General features: G+C 40.2%; 1 protein-coding gene across 1 annotated transcript in view; it reads right to left on the bottom strand.

The window, feature by feature from the left end:
* The window catches only part of cbl (Cbl proto-oncogene, E3 ubiquitin protein ligase), a gene marked incomplete at both ends in the record, with an annotated part of 29,552 nt that extends 7,653 nt beyond the window's left edge, over nucleotides 1-21,899 (bottom strand). Inside the window, 6 exons of the mRNA XM_079225316.1 lie at nucleotides 220-357; nucleotides 1,830-1,951; nucleotides 3,941-4,097; nucleotides 5,324-5,470; nucleotides 17,243-17,490; nucleotides 21,753-21,899. Of these exons, the coding sequence (XP_079081442.1) occupies nucleotides 220-357; nucleotides 1,830-1,951; nucleotides 3,941-4,097; nucleotides 5,324-5,470; nucleotides 17,243-17,490; nucleotides 21,753-21,899 (959 nt within the window). The remainder of the gene's footprint in view (nucleotides 1-219; nucleotides 358-1,829; nucleotides 1,952-3,940; nucleotides 4,098-5,323; nucleotides 5,471-17,242; nucleotides 17,491-21,752) is intronic.
* Nucleotides 21,900-22,184: the final 285 nt, after the last annotated feature.

Genomic DNA, 22,184 nt, shown 5'->3' with positions numbered 1-22,184 from the left:
CACTGACCTATACAGAGATGCATGCGTTGCAGGCAGAGAAGATGGAGATAAAAAAAAGAAGGCAAATGGCAGAAAGAAAAGCCCAGCATATGACAGGAAGCTTGACTCATGGATCATTTAATCAAACTGTCAAATGAAGAACAATACCCAGCTACAGGGTCACAGAGTAGATGAAAATCCCCAAGAAAATGCCATTTAAAAAAAAGCCAGTGCACTTACAATCCTTCCCTGAAGCCATCTATGAGGGCCTGGAAGAGGGGTTTATTGTGGGGAATAGTCTGGAGTATGTTTCCATCTGCTGTCACGTAGCCAATGGCCCACTGGCCCAGCCGTGTGCAGCTCAGACGGAAGATGTAACTGAGGAGAGACACATGAGAAATAAGACATGCTGGACTTTGTTACACTGAAAAAGATGATCAAATAGAGGGTGTCTCACAAATGGTGCACACTATGAAACATGTTCTTCAAGTATGCATATATACCCATTTATGAAATCCATATGCAAATATATAGGCTGCATTATGCATGTGAACATCCCTTTGGCAATAGAACAAAACATTATAATGTGCAATATCAACAAAACAAAAAAAAGCACAGTTCACGTGAAAAGTTTCAAAGAAAATGTATCTTATTAAAACATAAGAAAACAAAAGCAAATGACATGAAATGCATTAGACATAACTGATGTACAAATAATTGATAACCATTCTTTAATGCATTTATATTTGAGAAACATTAATGGGGTAGATGTTTAAAAAGTAACTACAACATTATCAATGAACCGGAGACAAGATGCATGTCAGGCAAAAACATCATACACATTAAAAATCACCACTGCTCTTCAACATAAAGGATAAGTAATCAACATAAAGCAAAGGCATAGTGCATATTTGGATTAATAAAGCTACTTGAAGGTTCTGTTTTCCGATGAGTGGGTCCCAGTTTTCTTTGTCTCCTGCATGCACACAGGGGCGCACATGCACAGAGTCATACAACTGTTTCATACTATTCCACTGATCAACAGGAAGCAGTAATATGTTCAGATATGCAAAAAGTCCTCATCAAAACTGCCAGCAAGTAAACATGGATGCTGGATTTTACATCCTTTTTAAAATCTCCATTACAAATGTTTTATGAGGGAGGAAATGCATTCAACACATGTGGCGAGGGTGACCGTGCTTGCCGCAACTGCTCATGGACACGAACAGCTGTGCTTGAACATATTAAAAAGTAGAATAGTAACAGTGGCAGAATCAATTTTGAAAGACGCAGCCACTCTTCCCAGTAATACACATCTGCTGCCTCCTTGATTCAATGTACAAGTTAAGAATTGTTTATAAGGAAATTACTTAATTAAAAACCAGGGGTATTGAATGACCGGTGCAAATAAGCCTGTCTTTGTTAGAACACTGTCTGCAGCATTCAGTGCACGCTGGAGACCACTGGTATGTGACTGAGGAATGCCAGAGAAGGAGCATCCCACTATTTTATCATAGACATCAAAGATTCATGTTTTAAAATGTCCTCATCAGCGATTGAGTTTGGATATACGGCACAAGTGGGGAAAAAAGAAGTTGCATTCTACAAACTGATCCCGAGTGACAATAGTCTGTCATTTACAGTTTAAAAATGATCACATGAAGCAATAAGTGCTCGGGTGCCAACGTGGCCTCACCCAAGGCAAGTCTAAATAATTACGTCAGCTTTCAGTGTGCAATCAGGACCTTGATGCTAGGTTGTTCTGGAGCACCAAAAGACACCGCATCTTTCTTCAGACTGCATTACAAGGTGTGTGCATGCAATCACGTTCCTTTCTCTGGAGGTCTCACCTGCCAGGCTTGTGGATGAACTTCTGTAGCCGTGCTTTGACCTCATCGTAGGTGAGGAAGGCCATGTACCCCGGGTGAGTAACTGCCAAGCTGTTCCAGTTCCGCAGCAGGGACGACCAAGGCTGCACATACAAACAGAAAGAGAGACTCATCAGATGTGCGAGAGATTGGACACAGCAATTATAGCATGAGCAGAGTAATGGAGAAATATATTGCATCAGGGACGAGGCTGAAAACAACAATGTACTGAACTTCAGTAGGATTTACAATGATTTCAACCTGGTTCAAGCAGAGTAAAAAAAGGTTCTTAAAGCAGTATTACACACAACTCATTAAATACCATCTGGAGCAACATAAAGAGGAAGATTAGATGGACAAAAGCAGACTGCTTCCCACACTGTATATAAAGCAGGGAAAAGTCAACTTTACATTTCTTTCTTTTAAAAACTACTTGACTCAAATCAAGGCAAGCCACCTTAACAACAAGGGGTGAAGACATCAGCAACAAAATACCAAATAATTGATGATACTTCATAGCTGACTGAGTACGATAGTAAGTAGGTGGTTGCGCAATTGCTCACCAGTCCGTCTTGAGTGTGAAAGTAAGTAGAATTAACACATATGGCACAAAAAAAAGAGCTGCAGAAGAACAGACATGGTTCAATCTGCACAACTCACTTATCTCACTCATCTCACGTAGCATCACCATTTTGCTTAAATGAAAATCAGATTTTGTATATTTATACTTTTTGCACACAGGAAGTCACAAGTTGGAAGTTAGATGTATTGTATTGCATCTCTCTTGTACCCTTTAGAGTTATATGATCGAAGACTGGCGAGGTTGGTACATAAATGTGCAGTGTGAAGTTTACTGATGTCATTTTATATTGTTAGGTAATATTGTAGCATCTAGTAATTGTACTTTTTCTTTGGTACAACTAAACTTTGCACAATACTGTTTATTGGTGTATGAGTGTGAACATCATTCAGCCTAAAGATACTGCATGGAACATTTGAAGGGTTTACAAGTACTCTACTGCATATCAAGGACATCGCTTAAAATGGCCACAGCCTCACTTCCTATTCTGCATTTGAGGACATTCAGAGGAGCACTTCTTCTGTGTGAGCGAGTGTCACCGGACATGTCTGTAATCTCTTTAGGGTTCATTAAGCCTGTCGGTGTTCTGCACACAACAGGGGATGTGTCAATGACGATATAAGCAACATATACTATCGCAGTTGAGATATGATGCAAGAGGATTTAGACAATGTAAATTAAAACACAGGGAGTAAGGCTTACAGATGAGATTGTTTAAAACATCAATGGTTTTCATATGATATTTTGAACAAACATTGTAATCAACACACCTCTTGCACTACATACTATGGATAAGCTCTGGAGATGATGCCTTTCTATTTTTATTTATTTTTTCCAAACCTTTCTTCCTCCGGCTGATGCTTCATTCTATGCCTGCACATGTCAGTAGTGTGGTTTATCAAATACAAAGTTGAGTCAGGTTTTTGGTATGGCAAAGTAAAACAACTCACTAACTGTCAATGTACTGACACTCTGCAGACCCAACTTTAGTTTGATTTCTGTCTTGGGATTTATTCCACAAATCCTTGTCCTTGCTATTTATTATTTATCTGCAGAATCAAAAAGACCAATCTCATATTGATAATATGATAACGGAAATAAGGAGGACTGTCCTTGAGAAGGAGGACTGTCCTTGAGAAGGATCTCAGTGTGACGCTCCTATCTGGAAAAACACAGACCTGTCTGTGCCTTATGAAGCAACAACAGACACCACATAAAGAGGAGAAAACCATCGCCACGCATCTGTACTGCGTGAGCAGAGGAAAGTTTCAACTCCAGTCCCTTCTGAAAGTGTGAATAAAGCAGCAGGCATCCTGCTAACAAGTTGATAGTTAGCCGAAAAAAGAAGTGGCAGATTTGTTTAAGTTCATCATGTGCTGCTCGAATTAAATTGTTTGACCAAGTCTACCTGCTATGAACCGTCGTCCTTTGCATTTCTCTCCTCTAATCATCTCACAGTGCAACAATAACAAGGAGAATGATGCAGAGAGAGTGTGTGTGTTTGTGTTATTACCTGGAATAGCCTGGTGAAGATGTCAAACTCAAAGACAGAGATATAGTCGTTGCAGGTGAGGTCTATGGTGGACTTGAGGGCCATCGCCTCCAGTCCTGAGCTGATGGGATGAAACTCATGGAGGGACTGACGGAATATCTTCCAAGGCACAATCGTCCTGTAAAACACAAAACAAAATGCATGACAACTTCCCCTTGCAAAAACTAAAATCGAACATCATAAGTAACAAGTGTTGAATATAGACGACCTGCATGCTACCTTGCGGCATACTCTATGTGCAGTGAAGGCCCAGTGACATTGATTATAATATAAGATTCAAGAGAAAACAGGAAATGCTATTTTGTGGAAGCGCTATTTCAGTACAACCAAATAAAGCTTTGAGGGTCATTGGTCATGAGTGCTAACCTAATCTTTTAAAAGAGAAAGCTACCAGATATGCAAACCGATGGTAAATGGTAAATTGACTAGCATGTGAATAAAGCCCCCTTTCTAGTTTTCCGACCGCTCAAAGCACTGTACACGACATGCCATCATTCACCCACTCAGACATTTATTCACTAATGGCAAGGGCTACCATGCAGGGAGCCACCTTTATCGTGTCAGTGTCGTGCTCAAGCACAGTTCGGCATGCGGACTGGAGGAGCCGCTGATTGAACCGCTGATTGCCTGCTCTGCCTCCAAGCTACAGCCGCCCCCGCAGAATTTTAATACCCTGAGGCCAACATTTACCAAATAAAGTACTTTTCTTTCCCAAATGTTCTCATGTTGTTCGTCAGATCCTGACAGAAATGTAAGATATACAAGCCACATAATTATCTAATGAATGGGGGAAATGAACCCCTCGTGTTGTCTTCGGGTCAAAATGACCCTGTACAGAATATGCATGTGTGTTGATGGGTCATTTTGACCCCAAGACAACACGAGGGTTTTAAGTAGTATTGGGAAAACCCAGCTATTAAAATGTTTTTGTAGTTCCACATGGTTATAGTTAGTTATTTTTGTATAAAAGCACTCATAGAAAAAAAATCTGATAACACTGTGTACTTAGGAATTAATGTGTGTGATTATATAAGACATGGGTTCCTCCATTTAAAAATGTCAAAAAAACTGTTCCTTACACAGAGCTCTGTATTCAGTAACCAAACAGTGTTGCAGAGAATATACTTATTGTCTATGACTACTGTACAAGAAGAGCAACGAGACTGAAACTATTGCTCTCTGATATCCCTCATTTGTATTCTCTTAGCGTAGCAACTTGTCATTAAACTCTTTTTCTTGGGAACAACCTGTAAGGGACCCCATGGGCTTCCAGAATGCAATTTTTGGAAACAATGTGGTAAAATAATATTCAATGTGTAAAAAGGAATATAGAATTGGGCTCACTTGTCCCCGAAGGCGCGCCGCCAGAACTCTGCAGCGTCTGCCTTGGTGATGCGGAAGTTGTCGCCCTGAAACAGACCATTGGGGAAGATGGCCTTCAGCTCGGCCAGCATGTGGCTGAAGATCAACGACAGCTTGGTGAGGTTCCGCCTGTGGAAATCAAAAGTAGAGTGTGAGCCTTCACGTTTTTAGCATTGCATCGTGGTTGCCGTCATCAGCCAACACAACAGCTTTAAGAGAGAAATGCAGAGCAACATTAGTACGTAGTGTGTTGATACTAATCAGATGGCCCATATACTTTGTGCATTACTGATTGGGTACTCAAGTTCTACTGGGGGACTTTAGACTCACATGGGTAACAACGGAGAAACCTGGAGAGGGGTGATTGGTAGCTACTGCCTTCATAATCTGAACCCAAGTGGTGCTTTGTTGATGGATCTCTGTGCTAGTTGTGGCATGTTAAAGCACGGGTCAGTTAATGAAGATCAATGATCGACTTTGTGGTTGTGTCATTAGATCTGTGATTGTATGTCTTGGACATTCAGGTGAAAAGGGTAGCAGAGCTGACAACTGATCAAACGTGTAGTGAGGGTGAACAGGTCTTACTCCGTAAAAAGAAAAAGTGAATCCTGGAGGAGGCTAGGGACATGAAAAACATAGTTTAATATACTGTATGTTATTTGCACCAAACTGATGATGAATTAATTGATTGTTATTGTTGGCATTAGAAGCAGAGGCCATTAAGCTTGCCAATACAGGGGGAGGAAATGACAACATACTGAGCTCAACATCGGTAAGTTACATGATGAAATACTGACAAAAATAAATACCCGACAAAAATCTACTTTTTAAAACTTCTTGAATGCACATGATATGTATTATACATTATACATATTTAGAAACAGAGGTGACAGTAACATCCCGTGGCTTCCAAATCAATTTGCCAATCACACACACACACACACACACACACACACACACACACACACACACACACACACAATATTGGTGGTGTTTGGTGAGAAGTGAAGATAAATTCCACAGAAGGAACAAAACAAAAAGTGTTGCAATCCACTTTGCTGTCAACTAGCTTGTAAACCATTGGCCATCACCAATAAAATAAAATAAAAAAATACATAAATAATTATTTAACTTAAGAGTATAAAACAAAGAAAGTTGAGAATGTCATGTAGATCTGCTGCCTCTGTTGGGTAAATTGATGGGTGTGGTGGTTGTAGATTTATTTATATTTTAGATGATTAGCCGAGTCATTGTGTGGGCAAGTGGTTTGGTTTCATACTTGTTATACTAGTTCCAAGGAAAGAGAAATGCATGGCAAGCTTGACATGACACCAATTTGTTTTTTATTTGTTTTTACACAAGGCAAACTCAGTGACTCTTCAATTTGGTTCCGACACACATGAGAGACCACGTGAATGCTTAGCCTTGCATAAGAATGAAATTATAGTTTCTAAAATATGCAATAAGATGGATGGTATTAAAAAATATAGACATTTTACTTTCTGCTTGGTGTTTTCTCCCACTGAGAACTGCCCATAGCTGCTTACGCATTAGAGAAATAGTAACAGATCCAGGGAGACAACATAGCGGTGTTCATAGATACATACAATCACAGAGTGACTTGAGAGGTAGCTGCCAGGATATCCTAGTATACAGCACTGAGTCCAGTTGCAAAAGGCTAGTCGACAAGCTCAGAGGAGAGAAAAGATCTGAAGAGCAGGCGAGGCAAAAGGAAAGATGAATGAAGAAGGAACACGAGGAGAACAGTATTATGAGGATCGCCTGTGAGAAGGGAGGGGACAACAAAAAAAGAGCCGAGGGAAATTAAATAATGAAGCTGCACAATGTCACTATACCCCTGCACCCCATCACAGCATTAGAAGTGTTATGCCGAGAAGGACATGATTTATGAGGCAGCACAGAGGGAGATTGTGCTTGGCTGTCGGGCCGGGTGAATTGACATGCACAAGAGAGACAGCAATGAAAGCGTGGCTACACTGCAGCTGCCCTACACTGCACTATGCTCCCGGTGAGCAGAGAGAGTGGAAAAAGTGAATGAGCAAGGACGACAATGACTGAAGATGGATGAATAAGATTAGTGTACGTTGACCTGCCAAAATAGACCGGCGTTTGTTCGGGTAATAATTTACATCGGACCCTCGTCAGTGATGCTGTGTGGAAACCCAGACTTTCAGCTACTCTTGGCTCTTTCCCTGAGGTGCTTGTGCGGCTAGTTGTGAACGTCTTCCCTTTTTAGCGTCTCCACAAATCGTTTGTGACACTGCATGTCTGTGTGTTTTCCTTCACCAGTTATCATCTCAGCAGGAGGTCTTCCTTTGTTTCTTCTGCTTCCGAGCCCTACTGGCCTATTGAGCCTTAAAGCTGCAGTCTCATCTATTCTCCCGTCAACCTCTCTCTACCCTGTGCTTTTCTCCAAATTACAATAACCCCCCTCCTGCTCTACTTTTATCTAGAGGGTAATCATATGAAGACAGGTATCCTCTCTTTCAATTGTATACATGTAATTGACATCTCATTGAAAGCTTTCATTTCCACATTTAGGTTAGTCTGCCGGGTACGACTCAACCAGCCACTCCCCTCGTCTCTGAACTTGAAACATTTTCGGAGGCTACTTGAGAGTTCAAACCCATTAAACAAACAAACAAACATTAAATTATATTTCTAATTAAACTACACATATGCCGATGATATGTTTGAAGAGTGTCACTTGGGGTCACAAGATGAACTGAAATTTTGTGATCTGAAAAAGCAAAATCTTGGCTGAATTTTACATTTCTTTAACGTTTTGAGGTCAGTCTTAAAATGTGTGGCTTTTTCAGTATTGTGTCAATAATGTGAGGTTTTCTAAACAAATAACTAAAACTGTAATTATGGCTGCAACTAACTATTAACTATTTTGAGTTATTGAATAATCTGGAGATTAGATTATCAATTAATTGTTTTAAGAACATGATAAATATTTTGAAGAAATCTGTGCGTCTCAGAACCTAATATGACTTAAATGTCTTGCTGTATCGGACCATTAGTTAAGAAATTCAGTTTATAATTATGTTTAAATAAAAGCAGCAAATCACAATTGAAAAGTGGGAACCAGTAAATGATTGCTGAACATGACAGGAAATGACAGGACATTGTATGTTCACGTTGGACACCATACATCACCCATAATAAGAAGCTGATTGAGAAAATAGGTTCTCTTTTAAAACGAAAAGAAAATATGAATAAAAAGTAGAGTTTGATACACGCACAAGGAGCTGTAAAGATACCATACCAGCAAAAGCACAGGATGCTTCATGGGAAGTGGCATACGTAACCCTTAAACATGTGATACGTGCACTTTAGAACATGTTAAAACAATGCCCATGGGTCACAAGCCTCAAGCCAATATGTTTTGAGAAACAATCTGATATCCACCGGTCTAGGCTCTTTCTCCACAAAACATATAGACTTAGTTTCCGGAGTCTCTCATACGTTATATATGGATGTTTGCTGTAACACTTGGAGAGAATTAATCTGAAAGTGAACACTTGGTCTGACTGGCATTAAGCTCACAGGGTGACACAGCTGTCTCTGGCACAAGATTTGCACAGTGAATGAGGGACTTTGTTGTGTTTTGTTGTCTGAATGATAGAAAGAGCTGTCCAGAAGGCTGGCTGAATATTAATTTGAAATTCCAAGTAAGATACAGGTTGGAATCTAATCTTCTATGTAGCAGGACAAGCTGATATCTCTTTTAGCATCTCTCCGTCTCTCTCAGTCTGTGTCCCTCCATCCTACAGTACCAGTTCTTTGTAGTTAGTGCGTGCGCGTGCGTGCGTGAGTGAGTGAGTGAGTATGCGTGTGTGTGTGTGTGTGTGTGTGTGTGTGTGTGTACACACTGGGCAATAGCCAGCGCTTCTACAACTGTTGCTGCTCTTTATGCCTCTGTTGCACAGACAGGGACAAATCAGAGTCAGTGGGCTTCGGCCATTCAGATTGTCAGACGTCTGTAGTGTTTTATTTGTCAGTCTCTCACTCATTCTTAACCACAACCCTGACAACAGGCCAAACCCTTTTTTCCTGAACACTTCTTTTTTGTCTACCATCCCCCTCATGCTATAGATTGACCTCTGACCTTGCAGCTGGCTGCTCCCTTCCTGTTTCCTGCTGACTCTGATAAAGTAGCGCAGCTAGCCAGCCCCGCACAGCGCTAACACACCGCAGCCCAGCATGCAAGGGTCAACCTTACAGAATGAGAGCCTGTCTGGATTGGCAGAGTCACAAGTAGCAGTCATATCATCATATGCAGCTGTATTATCTTTTCTGCTCGAGGCTAAAAGGGAAATGTAGATCAAACACGAACTGAGTCCTGTACCAAAGCTACGAAGAGTTATTTTCAACCATTTATAAGATGAACTAAGCCAAATCAGGATTAAGTACCTTGACAACCTAGACATCTACACTTACGGACCAGCAAAACAGAACCGTGGATAACCAAGTCACACAATTAATTGTTACTAATAAATTGCAGAACAAGTCTGCACAACTCTGTTTATGAGTCTCTCAATGTGATGTCTTCAAAAACACACTAGTCAGTAGATCAGTTTTAAATATTGCAGATAGGAATAGTAAAAAGGCATATAGTGCAGGTAACATGATGCGACTTCCAACACGTCTACAGTTTTCACTATTCTAGTCCGGTCATATGCAAAGCATTCACACTGTGCCAGCCATCACATATACCAGTATTTAACCACAAAGCCGATTCATTTCCAAGCCTCTCGCTCAGTTTAATGTAACAGTGAAACAACTTTAAAAAAAAGGCATCAACAACCATACTTGACGATGCTCAAACCCATCCTTCTGACTCCCAAGATCGTGCCGTTTTCAGTGTTGGTCAGATCACATTTGGGCACACTCTTGATGATCTGTTATGGAGCACGGAAAGGAAGCACCCGCTTTGTTGGGCTAAGGTTAATATTATTTTGGACATCGACTTCAACAATGTGGTAAATTTTTATACATAAATATACACAGAAATTAAAAATAAATGCAATTGCTCTATTAGGAAACAGTGAACTATGCGTTTGAAATTATGGTTTACCATTTTGCTCTAGTCATCACTTTATACATGTAACTCTTAGTAAATGGCTTCAATTCAGATCGCCATCAAGAAAGAGCCATGCCAGCATGCACACACGCAAAAACTCTTGAATAAAAACCCTCAATCATAACCTTACTCTTTTCCAATTAGGTAGCGAGCAGGACTAGCTCCAAAAGATGCTAAATCTAGCAAGAAAGTCGGCAAGTTTGCATTACAGCCGGTCCATCTGGCCTCACTACAAAGCCATTCCCCCAACATTACCATAATGAATGTAAACGACGACCATGGATATTGTTTGTACTCACAGCTGTTAAGATATTATCTTGTGGAAGACTCTGGTGACAAGCAATGAGCAAACAACAGGCAGAAAACGCACAGGCAGGCAGACAGGAAGGAAGCCTGTCAAATCATTACAATTGGGCCAAATTAAATGATTGGATGGTCCTGGGACAGCTACAGTTACCATATTATCTTCTTAAGACCATTTGATTTATTGATTGCCGTCAGGTTGATTATCACCAACCCGGCCTTTAATTCTAATCTGTTTTTCCAAATTCTAACCCCTCTAGTAAATTAGATTAGCTCAGATTATTGTAAAATATTTAAAACAGAAAGCAGCACTTTTGTAAGCTTAGTCCTTTCTACACAGTTGACTGGTAATATCTTGGTGCATATCTGTGCTCTTTTATCTCTGTATGCATAAACAGCGAGTACTTGTTGTACCCTCAGGGACAGAGAAGCTAGTGGATTGCATCATGCTAATCACCATAATCTAATAGTGTGAGAACTACATGAGTCGGCTGCTCACTGATACCAGTGACATAAATAACCATGATGCTCTGCTATTTATATGCGTGTGTGTGTGTGTGAGTATCTCTGCACATAGAGCCCCAAGCTAAGCAAACGTAATTGAAGCCGAAACATCCGCAACCTCTGAAGAGTGAAAGGTGTTTTCCATTGCCAGCACTGAAGGCTGTTTGGCTGCTAGGTTAACAGCTAAAAGTAAAAAGCTTGGTCACGTTACAGTAAATCTCCTCGTGTATGAGAAAATGCAACTTTTTTTTCTGTTTGAGTGGGAGTAGCTACATCATGAAACTACACAAAGCCCAGCAGTTACTGATAAAACAGGAATGAATAATAATAACCATGCAAACTACCTCTGTAATCCATTTGGGTTGACATCATTGTCATGCACCGCTGGATTTCCTTATGATTCTATCCAATACTTTAAACAAAAGACCTACAGCAGCATAGCCAAAGTGATAACGTGGGTTTCAATATAGTCAAAGTCGAGAGATGTGCTCAGGGAGACAGACCTTTGTTTCAAATGGACGTCATGTTCGTTTACAGAAAATAGGAAGTCATATTAAGACAATGCTCTTTAGATTAAACAAAAATAGGAATGGGTGTGAATGACATTTGCAAATACCAGAGGTACCGTACCATACAATGCCATGTTTTTCTCTGTCCACAAAAGCTTGATGACATAAATCCCAGATGAAACCGGAGCACTTTACTGTAAACAGCTGGAGAATGAATTTCAAGCTCTGATCTTTTCATCTAGGATTGATAGCATTAGCAAGATGTGACCCAAGAAGAATACACTTTTGGAATTGTATCCAAAACACAAATGTACAGACAGCCAGGTGCTGTAACAAGTAGCAACAGCAGCCATAACTTTGTGGTGGCATTAGACACAACAGTGCCAAGCACCTGTTCGGACCCACTGAAAGAAAGGCCCAGCTTTTCCCCTGACATTATATTAGAGGGCGCCTCCCCTGTACTTTTATCTATAGCGCCAGATCACAACAGAAGTAATTTAAGGCTTCCTTTCCTAACAGAACCTTGTTCTTTTATTAAACAAACTAAACGTACTTATGTTATTGATCTTATCTACACAACAGCATGTCATTCCCCCCCCCCTAAAGCTGTAAACCTTGCAAAGTGTAGACGTATCACGAGTTCTTCGGAATTAGGGCGTAAGCCTTCATTTTAGCAATTTTAGAACTAAAATCTCTTACCTTTTGGATGTATGCATATTTTGAAACAGCAGTAACTTACTAAACGTTTAGAAAACTTCTGAATGTTGTCATAATGAGGAAAAATAAATGGATCCAACATATCGTTGAGTGAAAGGCTCTTCTTGTTACCTGCCACTAAAGCCTAAACCGTAGTTTAGCTGCCTGGAAGGCAGAGTGAGTCGAGGAAGTTGTTCCTACAGACTATTGTCATAATATCACTAAAGCATGTCTGGAATGCATTTTTCTATTCTCGTGTCATGCTTCGTGTCAGACTAGATGCACGACCTTTTAAGCCAGTGGGTGCCGGTCGGACAGTCTTACATAATTGTCACAGGCAAACGTGTCGAGGATTGCTGTTTAAAAGGTCCAATTATTTACTTTTCTGCATTGAGACAATCTTTCAAGATAATAAGTTTTAACATCACATTTTTTGTCAAAACATCCAAAGAAAGAAATATCAGAAGGTGAAAATGTTCTCACCACTCGGCTTTAGTGAAGAATAATTGTTTTTAAAACAAAGCCAATTCATTTCACGATCAGGTAAATTAAAAAGATAAAATGCATGACCAACTAGACTATGAGAGATATACAACCATCTCCAGGTCATCATTGTAAATGAGAATTGGTTCTCAATTGATTTTACCTGGTTAAATAAAAAAAATTAAATCTCCAAATAATATATAAAACATTATTAGCCTACCGGTCCCTTTTCTGTTCTACGGTGCAGCTGCGTCATTCTGCAGCCTATGAACCCACCACTTCCTGTGACCGACTGGACATATCGGCGAAGGTCAGGATGCAATGGCAGCTCGGCCCAGGAAGACGATCAAACAGACTCACAGAAAGGTCAAAGCAGTATCCGGTTAGGGACCCATGAGGAGGGCGTTAAAGGAGATTTTCTGACAACACACTGATCAACCCTTCTACTGAATTATTTTGCTCAGGGACTGCAGAATGTGCAATGGCTAACATTTAAGTTTCCTCAGTAAGCCAATACATTGGCTTGAGACAAAACAGCTGATTTAGAACCAAAAAGAACAGGAGAACACGGCAAATTCTCCACACAAACATATATAAACAAAACAACAAAAAATGATTGATAGATAGATAGATAGATAGATAGATAGATAGATAGATAGATAGATAGATAGATAGATAGATAGATAGATAGATAGATAGATAGATAGATAGATAGATAGATAGATAGATAGATAGATAGATAGATAGATAGATAGATAGATAGATAGATAGATAGATAGATAGATAGATAGATAGATAGATAGATAGATAGATAGATAGATAGATAGATAGATAGATAGATAGATAGATAGATAGATAGATAGATAGATAGATAGATAGATAGATAGATAGATAGATAGATAGATAGATAGATAGATAGATAGATAGATAGATAGATAGATAGATAGATAGATAGATAGATAGATAGATAGATAGATAGATAGATAGATAGATAGATAGATAGATAGATAGATAGATAGATAGATAGATAGATAGATAGATAGATAGATAGATAGATAGATAGATAGATAGATAGATAGATAGATAGATAGATAGATAGATAGATAGATAGATAGATAGATAGATAGATAGATAGATAGGTATCAACTACCAATATCCAGAGGGGCAAAAAGAAAGAAAACATTTTTACACTTGGGAGTAGAATATGGGTCTTTCTCAACTCTGAGGCCTGAAAATGTCTCGGCTGACCAGTGTACACCAGAAGAAAAAGTAAGTGAAGCATACGAGGAGGAAGTGATTGATGTATTGATTCTGACTGTATATGGGCTGTCGGTGTTAATACTAAAAGTCTCTCTCACAGTAAACTCACTTTCATCCTCACTCATCTATTGTGAACAACAAACGCCTTTTCTTTCTCTCCACAATAATTATAAAAAAAACACCATCAATCAGACACACAGCTTAACTTCTACATAATACTTAGATTGTTGCTAAAAAATAAAAGCTTTTACTGAACTCTCTCAACTCTACTTCATCTCTAAACAAAGAAATAATAGAAAGAAGCTCTAAATCTCTGGAGACGACGTAGTGGAGAAGTCTGTACGGTGTCACAACACAGTATATACACACACACCGAATTTAGGGCTCTCATGAAGCGCTCGGGTCCTTCACTCTTGACAAAAGCTATTAAACTACAATGCCCTGCAATGTTGTTTAGGTTAATAACAATCAAGCACTGATGCTGGTTGAAGTCACAATGGCGGAAATAATATGTTTTCTCATATTTTAACTAATACTAAATTGGTAAACTTGTTTCCATTGAATTGTCAAGAAAATTTTTGAAATGTTGATAAATAGAAATACTTTTCCATCAACTGCATTTGAGCAAATAAACTGCGACAGAGTAATTATTTACTAGACATGGCATTAATCTGCCGGTACACAGACTGGAAGAAGTACAGGTTGCAAACCCGACACAAAACAAGTCGGCTTGGCTAACTAACCTATGTATGAGAGACATTTTTTATTTCAAATTGGGCAGAGAAAAGCATTCCGCCTTTTTGAAAATTCTGCCAAGACACCGACAGCAGAAACAGCTAATTAAGTCATGTGAGGTAAATGAATATTATTAGAATATATGACAAAACCGCTTTCCTATCCTATTTAATGCATCATCTCTTTTTTCGACAAATGCAAAAAACACCTAGCAAAGAAACGTTTTCGCAATTGATGACGTTTTATCAGATTTTGTTATTATTTCCATACAGCATTTTCAATGAGATACTTCAAATGTATCCTTACTGTTAAACTTTTCAGCCAAAGTCATGTGCTGAGCTCAGCGGCAGCCAAACCACATACTAGTCTCTCTAGAAGCTCCACCTCATTGGTTTACTCATTCTTAAATGGGCTGATACCCATTGGTTAGTGTCACTGCCACTGCCACTGCCACTGCCTTCTCTACACAGACAATAGCAGTCTTTGTGTGTCATACATGGCTACTGGGTGCGTGTGTGTTTCCTTTGCGTTAACCAGGAATTTCTTTCAACGCATCCTCTTGTTGCAATGTGTTAAAAATGGCAAAAAAAACACATCAACTACCAGCTCATGGTTAATATGGCTTCCTCTTCTCTCTGGTTGCCTTTTAGTGGGGGTTTTTCATGTCATGTTAGCTGAGAAAGAACCATCTCACTGAGGAACTGAGCAACAAGAAGAGGATGTATCACTTAGAACTTGATAGCTAAACTATTCCCTAATTTTCTCGAACCAGTTTTAACAAGAAACAGTTTAAACAAGAGACAACAATTTAGATAAAAATGAAAAGAAACTTAAGAGGAAGTAACTTTCAGTTTTAGGGACCCTTTAAAAAAAAATTTAATTTCACAGAAACTGCCACACAGAACAACTTTGAAGACATCCCCCCTTATGCCGGGTTCACACTTGACGTGCCGCGGACGTCAGGGTCCGGCTTGTAATCTTCAGCAATAGTTTCGGCATCTGGTCTATTTTCTTATGTGCCGGGAAAAATCTAGCTAAACTCTTTGACAATAAACTATTTAAATGATATACTATAAAGGATGTAAATGTCCCTAAAAAATTATCAGTGCATCGCGCGCTTTTGACTTCACTTACTTCTCTCCCTGCTGTTCTGCGTTTCAATTACCCGGACTACCCTCCCACATGATACAATTTCAAAATCTATCCCCTATATTTATATGCAACTGCGGTTTATTATTAAGGTTTTTAGATCAGGTACTTATTCCACATATACGTCAGTTCTTTATAAACAGAGAGCGAGCGCGACTAGTGGATAGACAGATAGCTTTAAAGAGGAGCAGACTGTTGTTGACTGACACTGGGAAATTTGCTTCTGGTGTAAACAGCCAAGCTTCTGCATTTGCCTGAAGCATGCAGTGAACCAAAAGGCATCTGCAGAGATACAAGCAAGGAGGTAGGAAAAGCTCCATCCAGCAGCTCGTCTGCATCTCGCAGAGCCTACTCATTAACACAACAGCTACTTTGTGCTTATAAGAAGCTTCAGTTTGTCTTGAGTCTTCTGTGCCATCTTTTGTCTTCAAAAGGATGCCTTTTCTCATTAAAAATGTTTTTCAAACAAGGGAAACAAGAGACATATCTCATTAATTACATATCCACAAGTCCCACAACACATACAAACAGGACTGCTTATTTCAAATACACTTGGGTGTTTGCTTTCAGAGGGGCAAAGACAGATAACCACATGTAAAGCTGGAGAAAGAGATAAAGATGTTGACGCTGTGTGATTTCATAAAAGGAGCATCACAGTAAGACAGCGTCATGAAGAGAAAATGTTCAAGGAGATGGCTGAGATAGCGAGGCACAACAACAAAGTGACAGGAGGGCAGGTAGCTGTAGATTAGGCGCCATTCTGACCACAGATGCTCACATGATCAAACCACAACACCTCTCTCCTCTTGTTTTGATACGTCTTGAGCTACAACCACCCTGCAAGCTGGGGCTGGGTGCAATTGTTCACTCCGTGCCTGCATGGTTGTTAACATTCAAACTGAATGAATGAATGAATGAATGAATTTGAGATGTGAAGCAATTGTGAAACAGCAATTGTGAAACAGCAACTATTGCAAAGACTTCACACCTCAAAGTCGCCCATTTCAGATGGGTTCATGAAAGAAAGTAATTGCAATGGCTCAGCAATACAGTTTGAGAAGAGAGAAGCGACTTTCACACTATTCACCTCTAGAATGATATCCACTTTATTAGCATTAATATAGCTGCCATGATTGTATCTACTTTATTCACCTGGGTTGCGAGTTCTCCTCGTACATGCGTTCCTTGCCCTCCTTAAACAAGCTGATGGTCTGCTTGGTCTTCTTGGTGAGGTTCTCCATGAAAACCCGGAAGTACTCGTTGTCCCCCAGCATCTCCATTTTGCCCTCGTAGCGAGACAAGATGGTACGCAGGTGCTGGTAGGTGTCTGGCAGCAGGTCCAGGATGTAAGGGGGGCTGTTCTTCAGAGCCAATTTGGGGTTTTGGCACAGGCGCACCACCTGCAGAAAGGGAGGATGTGAGGGGGAAGACAAGATAACGTTAGAGACAAAAAGTAGGTGCAGGAAGTAAGGCAGATGAAAGGAAAAGTCAGAGAGAAGATGCGTTAGAAAAACGGTGGCAAGAGAGGTGAAAGGAGTGACAAGGAAAGACAATATGAGAGTTGTCTAAATGAAACCATGCATTTTTTTTTCTCAGTAAGACATTATTTATATCATATAGCCAGTCTTTTGTGAATTAGTGCACTTCTCTTTAGTGCAGAATATTACCTGTGAGCCCAGATATATGTAGAATGAAAAATGCCAACAAAGTCAAATACTGGGAGAAAGGCCTTTAAAAGCCCGGTCAGGGTCACAATGGAGCTTTGCACATTATATGATGGAATAAATCATGGATTTAATCCCTTATGGCATCATGAGTTATTTCACCACTGACACACTACTTCCTCTTGTATCTAGACACAAAAAAAGGTCACAGTGTGAAAGGACAAAAAGCATATCTGCACTCATCCATGGACAATTTATGTTTGTCCCGTTTCATTTTTAAGTTAATTATCTCAATTTATTATTCATTAACCTAAGAGATGTCCTTTTGGAGGCAAGCACAGCAAGGCCATCGCCTTCTTAATTGACCTCCATGTCAAATATCATATGTCACGACAGTCTGATTCTCCAGTTCGTCAGAATGTTTAGAGAAGTTATTGATATTTACACTTCCTCATTTCAATCTGCACACCCTATACACCCACTTCTGCCTCAGAAATACCAAACAACTTCAGCCAACATTTCAGCATGATCGCCTTGCACATTTGAACAGCTTAAGCCCTGCCTGATACAGACAACACGAGTATAAGCATAATTTATACTGAATACACGTTTCAATCAGCCCCCCCCCCCCCCCCGCACAAATAAAAAAGCTTGTTTTGTGGGACACAAAGTCAAACAGTGTGACGAACATCAATCATTGACCTAACAGAGGGTGGATTCTGTAATGGGTGAGCAAAGAGATAACCTTGTACTAGACCGCTTTAGACAACATGGAAATTCAGACCTTCCCTTTTGGTGGTCAGTCCACGTGCTCGTTCACCAGACCGCATGAATGTTACAACCTCAGTAATGTTCAAACTTTCCTCACTTGTATCACTGTACTGCTCACTGTGTCTGAGTCACTTGGTTGACCATTACAAAAGACGCTGGCGGACAGCCTAGACTCACTCCCTCACTCGGACATTAAGCTCCGTATCGGTGCGATCTTATTTGAATTTCCTTGCCTCTTCTTTTTGGAAGCCATCGGTTTGTCATTATAGGAAAAAAGACTTCCAAAGGCTTAGGACATTCTTATTATCAATCAGGTTATAATCAACAGAGGCCTGGAACCACATAATATTTTAGTTATCATCATTAATCAACAGTAAGCCAACTTACTTTTTAATAGACTAATATACTTCTTAGTATCTTTGCCAAAACCTACTTAATCCTTTGGCATTACATGGTAGTAGATCTTCTGCATTTACATATTTATTTGATACAATTGATCAGTTCCTCTAAATTTTGGCTGAACCATCCACAGATTAAGATCTGATTATTGGTCATTATTATCATTCGGAGCATTCCCTCTCCTTTCACACCTTAGGTGCCCGACCTAAAAAAGGGCCATCTCTTGAATCCTCAGCCCAAACGACCCATGTTTTCAATATTCAAACTGAGACTGTAACATATCAGGAATATTTTATTTGAGTTTATAAGTGGACAAGTTCATCATCAATGTATCAAATGCCTCTTAAAAAGAATGAGATATTTGACCAGTAGGATATTTTAAGCAGTATTGATTTCACAGGATGCAACATGTTTTTAATTTGTGGGCCTTTTGGTGTCTGAACATCAAAGGTCACCTTTCTATTGAAACTGAGTATAAACCCTTCCAGATTTACAGATGAAAATTAAAAATCCAATAGACATCAATGATCACCAGGGTGAATAAGGCTTTGCTGGTTTGGAGACGACAATATCTAATGGTTATTTTAAGCACTAGGAAATATAACAACAATTTCCTTGTGGTTAATATCTGGGTGGTTTGACTACACGGGCAACTGAATTGAAATCCAGTATCATTGCCAACACTGCACCCTCATTCCTTTAATCCTTCTCTAGGCCTTCAAACGAAGGAGGTCTTTACCGGATATGCCTGGGACCAGATAAGACTGTTGCCAAGGTTACACCTCTAACATCATCATCATCAACCACGAAAAGACTTGTACCAAGAACTCAGCCAAACACACATGCATGCACACGTACAAGGCCACAACTGAGCGCGCTTGTGCGTCAATGTCATTCAAGGCTACTGTCTTGAACTAAAATGTTGACTGCCTTCAAGCTAAACTGCATTCCACTCATCATGTTCTCTCTTCTCTGTATAATATTTGTCAGATTTCTGTGTCAGTCTATCCTGGCTGGATCTACACCTAAATATGTTGTAGTTCAAATTGTATACAGATTAACCAGCTTGAGGGAATGTGGTCCGTAGATGAGTTTTTTTGTTGGACTTTAGCTAATAACAAGCAATTTTGTAGTTTTTTTTCCTTCAAATTTTTAAGAAAATGTTGCCAATGTAAATATTATTCCCTCAATATTGGACCAATTAAAACAAAAATAGTAGTCTCAATTAGTCAATGAGATCCAAAACCAATGGAAAATAGGGTCCAGGTTGAAAATACCAAAGTAAACCTTAAAACCTTTAAACTGTTAAGGCTTTTTCAATCTAAGCCTAAACTTGATGCAGGAAGCTAAACTGAAAACACATCTTTGATCAGAGATCTACAAATGTAAACACAAGGATTCAATAAGTGAGGTCCGTTATGCTGAACACTTTAAGAATAGGGTTAACATGTGTGGGCAACTCTAGAGAGAAAATTAGCCTCATGCTCTTGATCGAATTGAATTTAGTGCTGGACGGGAGGGGTTTTCAAAGAGCAAGGGCATAGTTATTCTGCAGCATTGTGCTACATTATAATCTAGGCTGTGGTTTTCCTTTAAACCAAGCTGAACAATATTTCTGCTGCTATTTTAAACAGTCTTGTAGTGTAAAATACTCTTAAAGCAAGGTGAAAGCTTTTTTTCACCTTGCTGGTGCTGCTCTCAACTCTTTTACTGGATCAGATGTAATATGCATGGTAACTTATTCCCATACTGTTAACTGCAAAAGCTAACCTGACTGTGCGGGTGGTTTCAGTGTCAGGACAGCCTTCCAGTCACCTTGTCTGCATTGCAAACAGACACAATAAAAAAAACCTCTCTATAAGAGTGTTGAACATTCACCAAGAACAAAAATAAGACAGTGGAGTTGCAGCATTACTTCTGTTGTCTTATTTGCGTTGTTATACTTATTTGCATAGGTACAGTACATGCTCAACAGTCCGGCAGGACAATCTACCACAGTGGAGAAAAATAAACTGGAATGTGGTTTCTTAATAATAGCGTTGTAAAAAGGACTTGGTCTCTTAACATCAGAGCTCTAACCTAAGGCCTCAAAGCGGAAGAGGAGACACAAAAGAGTGTCTTGTCTTCCTATTCACTCTAATATTGCTGTGTGAATCTCACAGGAAACGAGGGGTCAAACTGCTACAGACTCCGAGAAGTGAAGCTGTTAAATTAGTCTCCCCTGTGAAAGAGAATAATTGGCCTAGTTAAATGGACACGTTTCTTTTCTTTCTTTGTATGATTTGCTAGTTTCCAAGGGCTGACAGACAGTTGACTGCAGACATTTCAGCAACAATGTACAAGAGAACTGTTGCTGTGCTAGCTGCCCCTGTGTTATCAGATCACGGACGTGAATTCGCAAAATTAAATTCCTATACGGCGTGTCTTTGCGCCCACTCTTCTCTCTGTGGTAATGTTTACGACACACCACAGCACTTAACCTCGGTTAAAAAAAAATGCTAGCTGCACCAACTAGTTAACGTCTCCAGAGAGTCGCACAGCACGAGCAAACATATGTGTGAAAGAAACCTTCGCTCTGCCGGCGGGCTAGTGTTAACGAAAGGTTGCTTTATTAAAGTACATGTCTTCTGCTGGCACACAGACGATACAAAACAAGACGCTTTCAGCTTGGCAAACTAGCACACGTTAGCTAACCACGTCTTCTCCCGGCTCACTAGCGCCTTCAACGTTAGCAGCAGGCGAACATTAGTTAGCTTATCTTAGCTGCAGTCGGCTAGCCGCCCGAGGCGCCAGACCCGTTAATTAACGTTGGTCGTAAACTCACGCACCTTGTCCATTAGTTTCCAGCATTTCTCCACCGTCTTTTTGTCCACGGCCCCGGGCTGGTGATGAGAGTGGAGATTGTGATGGTGCGGCTGAAAGGCATCCTTCATCATTCCGATGAGCCCCCCACCTTTCTTCAGGTTCCCTGCCATGTTCGGTCTCGGCTAGGGTCTGCCAGAGCGACCGACAGGCGCGGCAGGGCAAGGGTCAAGGGGACCGAACCGGTCCCTGGACTTAGCTGGACCGGGGCGATGGTGATCCGGTGGCACCCCTCCTCCCCACCACCACCCCGGCGACGACAGCTCCCGAGTGGCGAATCCGAGCCGGGGTCCGACGGGGGGGGGGGGGGGGTAATAGGGAGGGAGGGGTGACTATCGGATAAAGGCTCCCATCAGTAAACCTTGTTAAATGTCCCGGTTGGGGCTCAAACGTTTACC

Source organism: Taurulus bubalis (genome assembly GCF_910589615.1).
Source record: "Taurulus bubalis genome assembly, chromosome: 10".
Taxonomy (NCBI): Eukaryota; Metazoa; Chordata; class Actinopteri; order Perciformes; family Cottidae; genus Taurulus; species Taurulus bubalis.
This window is presented reverse-complemented; position numbering and strand designations above follow the sequence as displayed.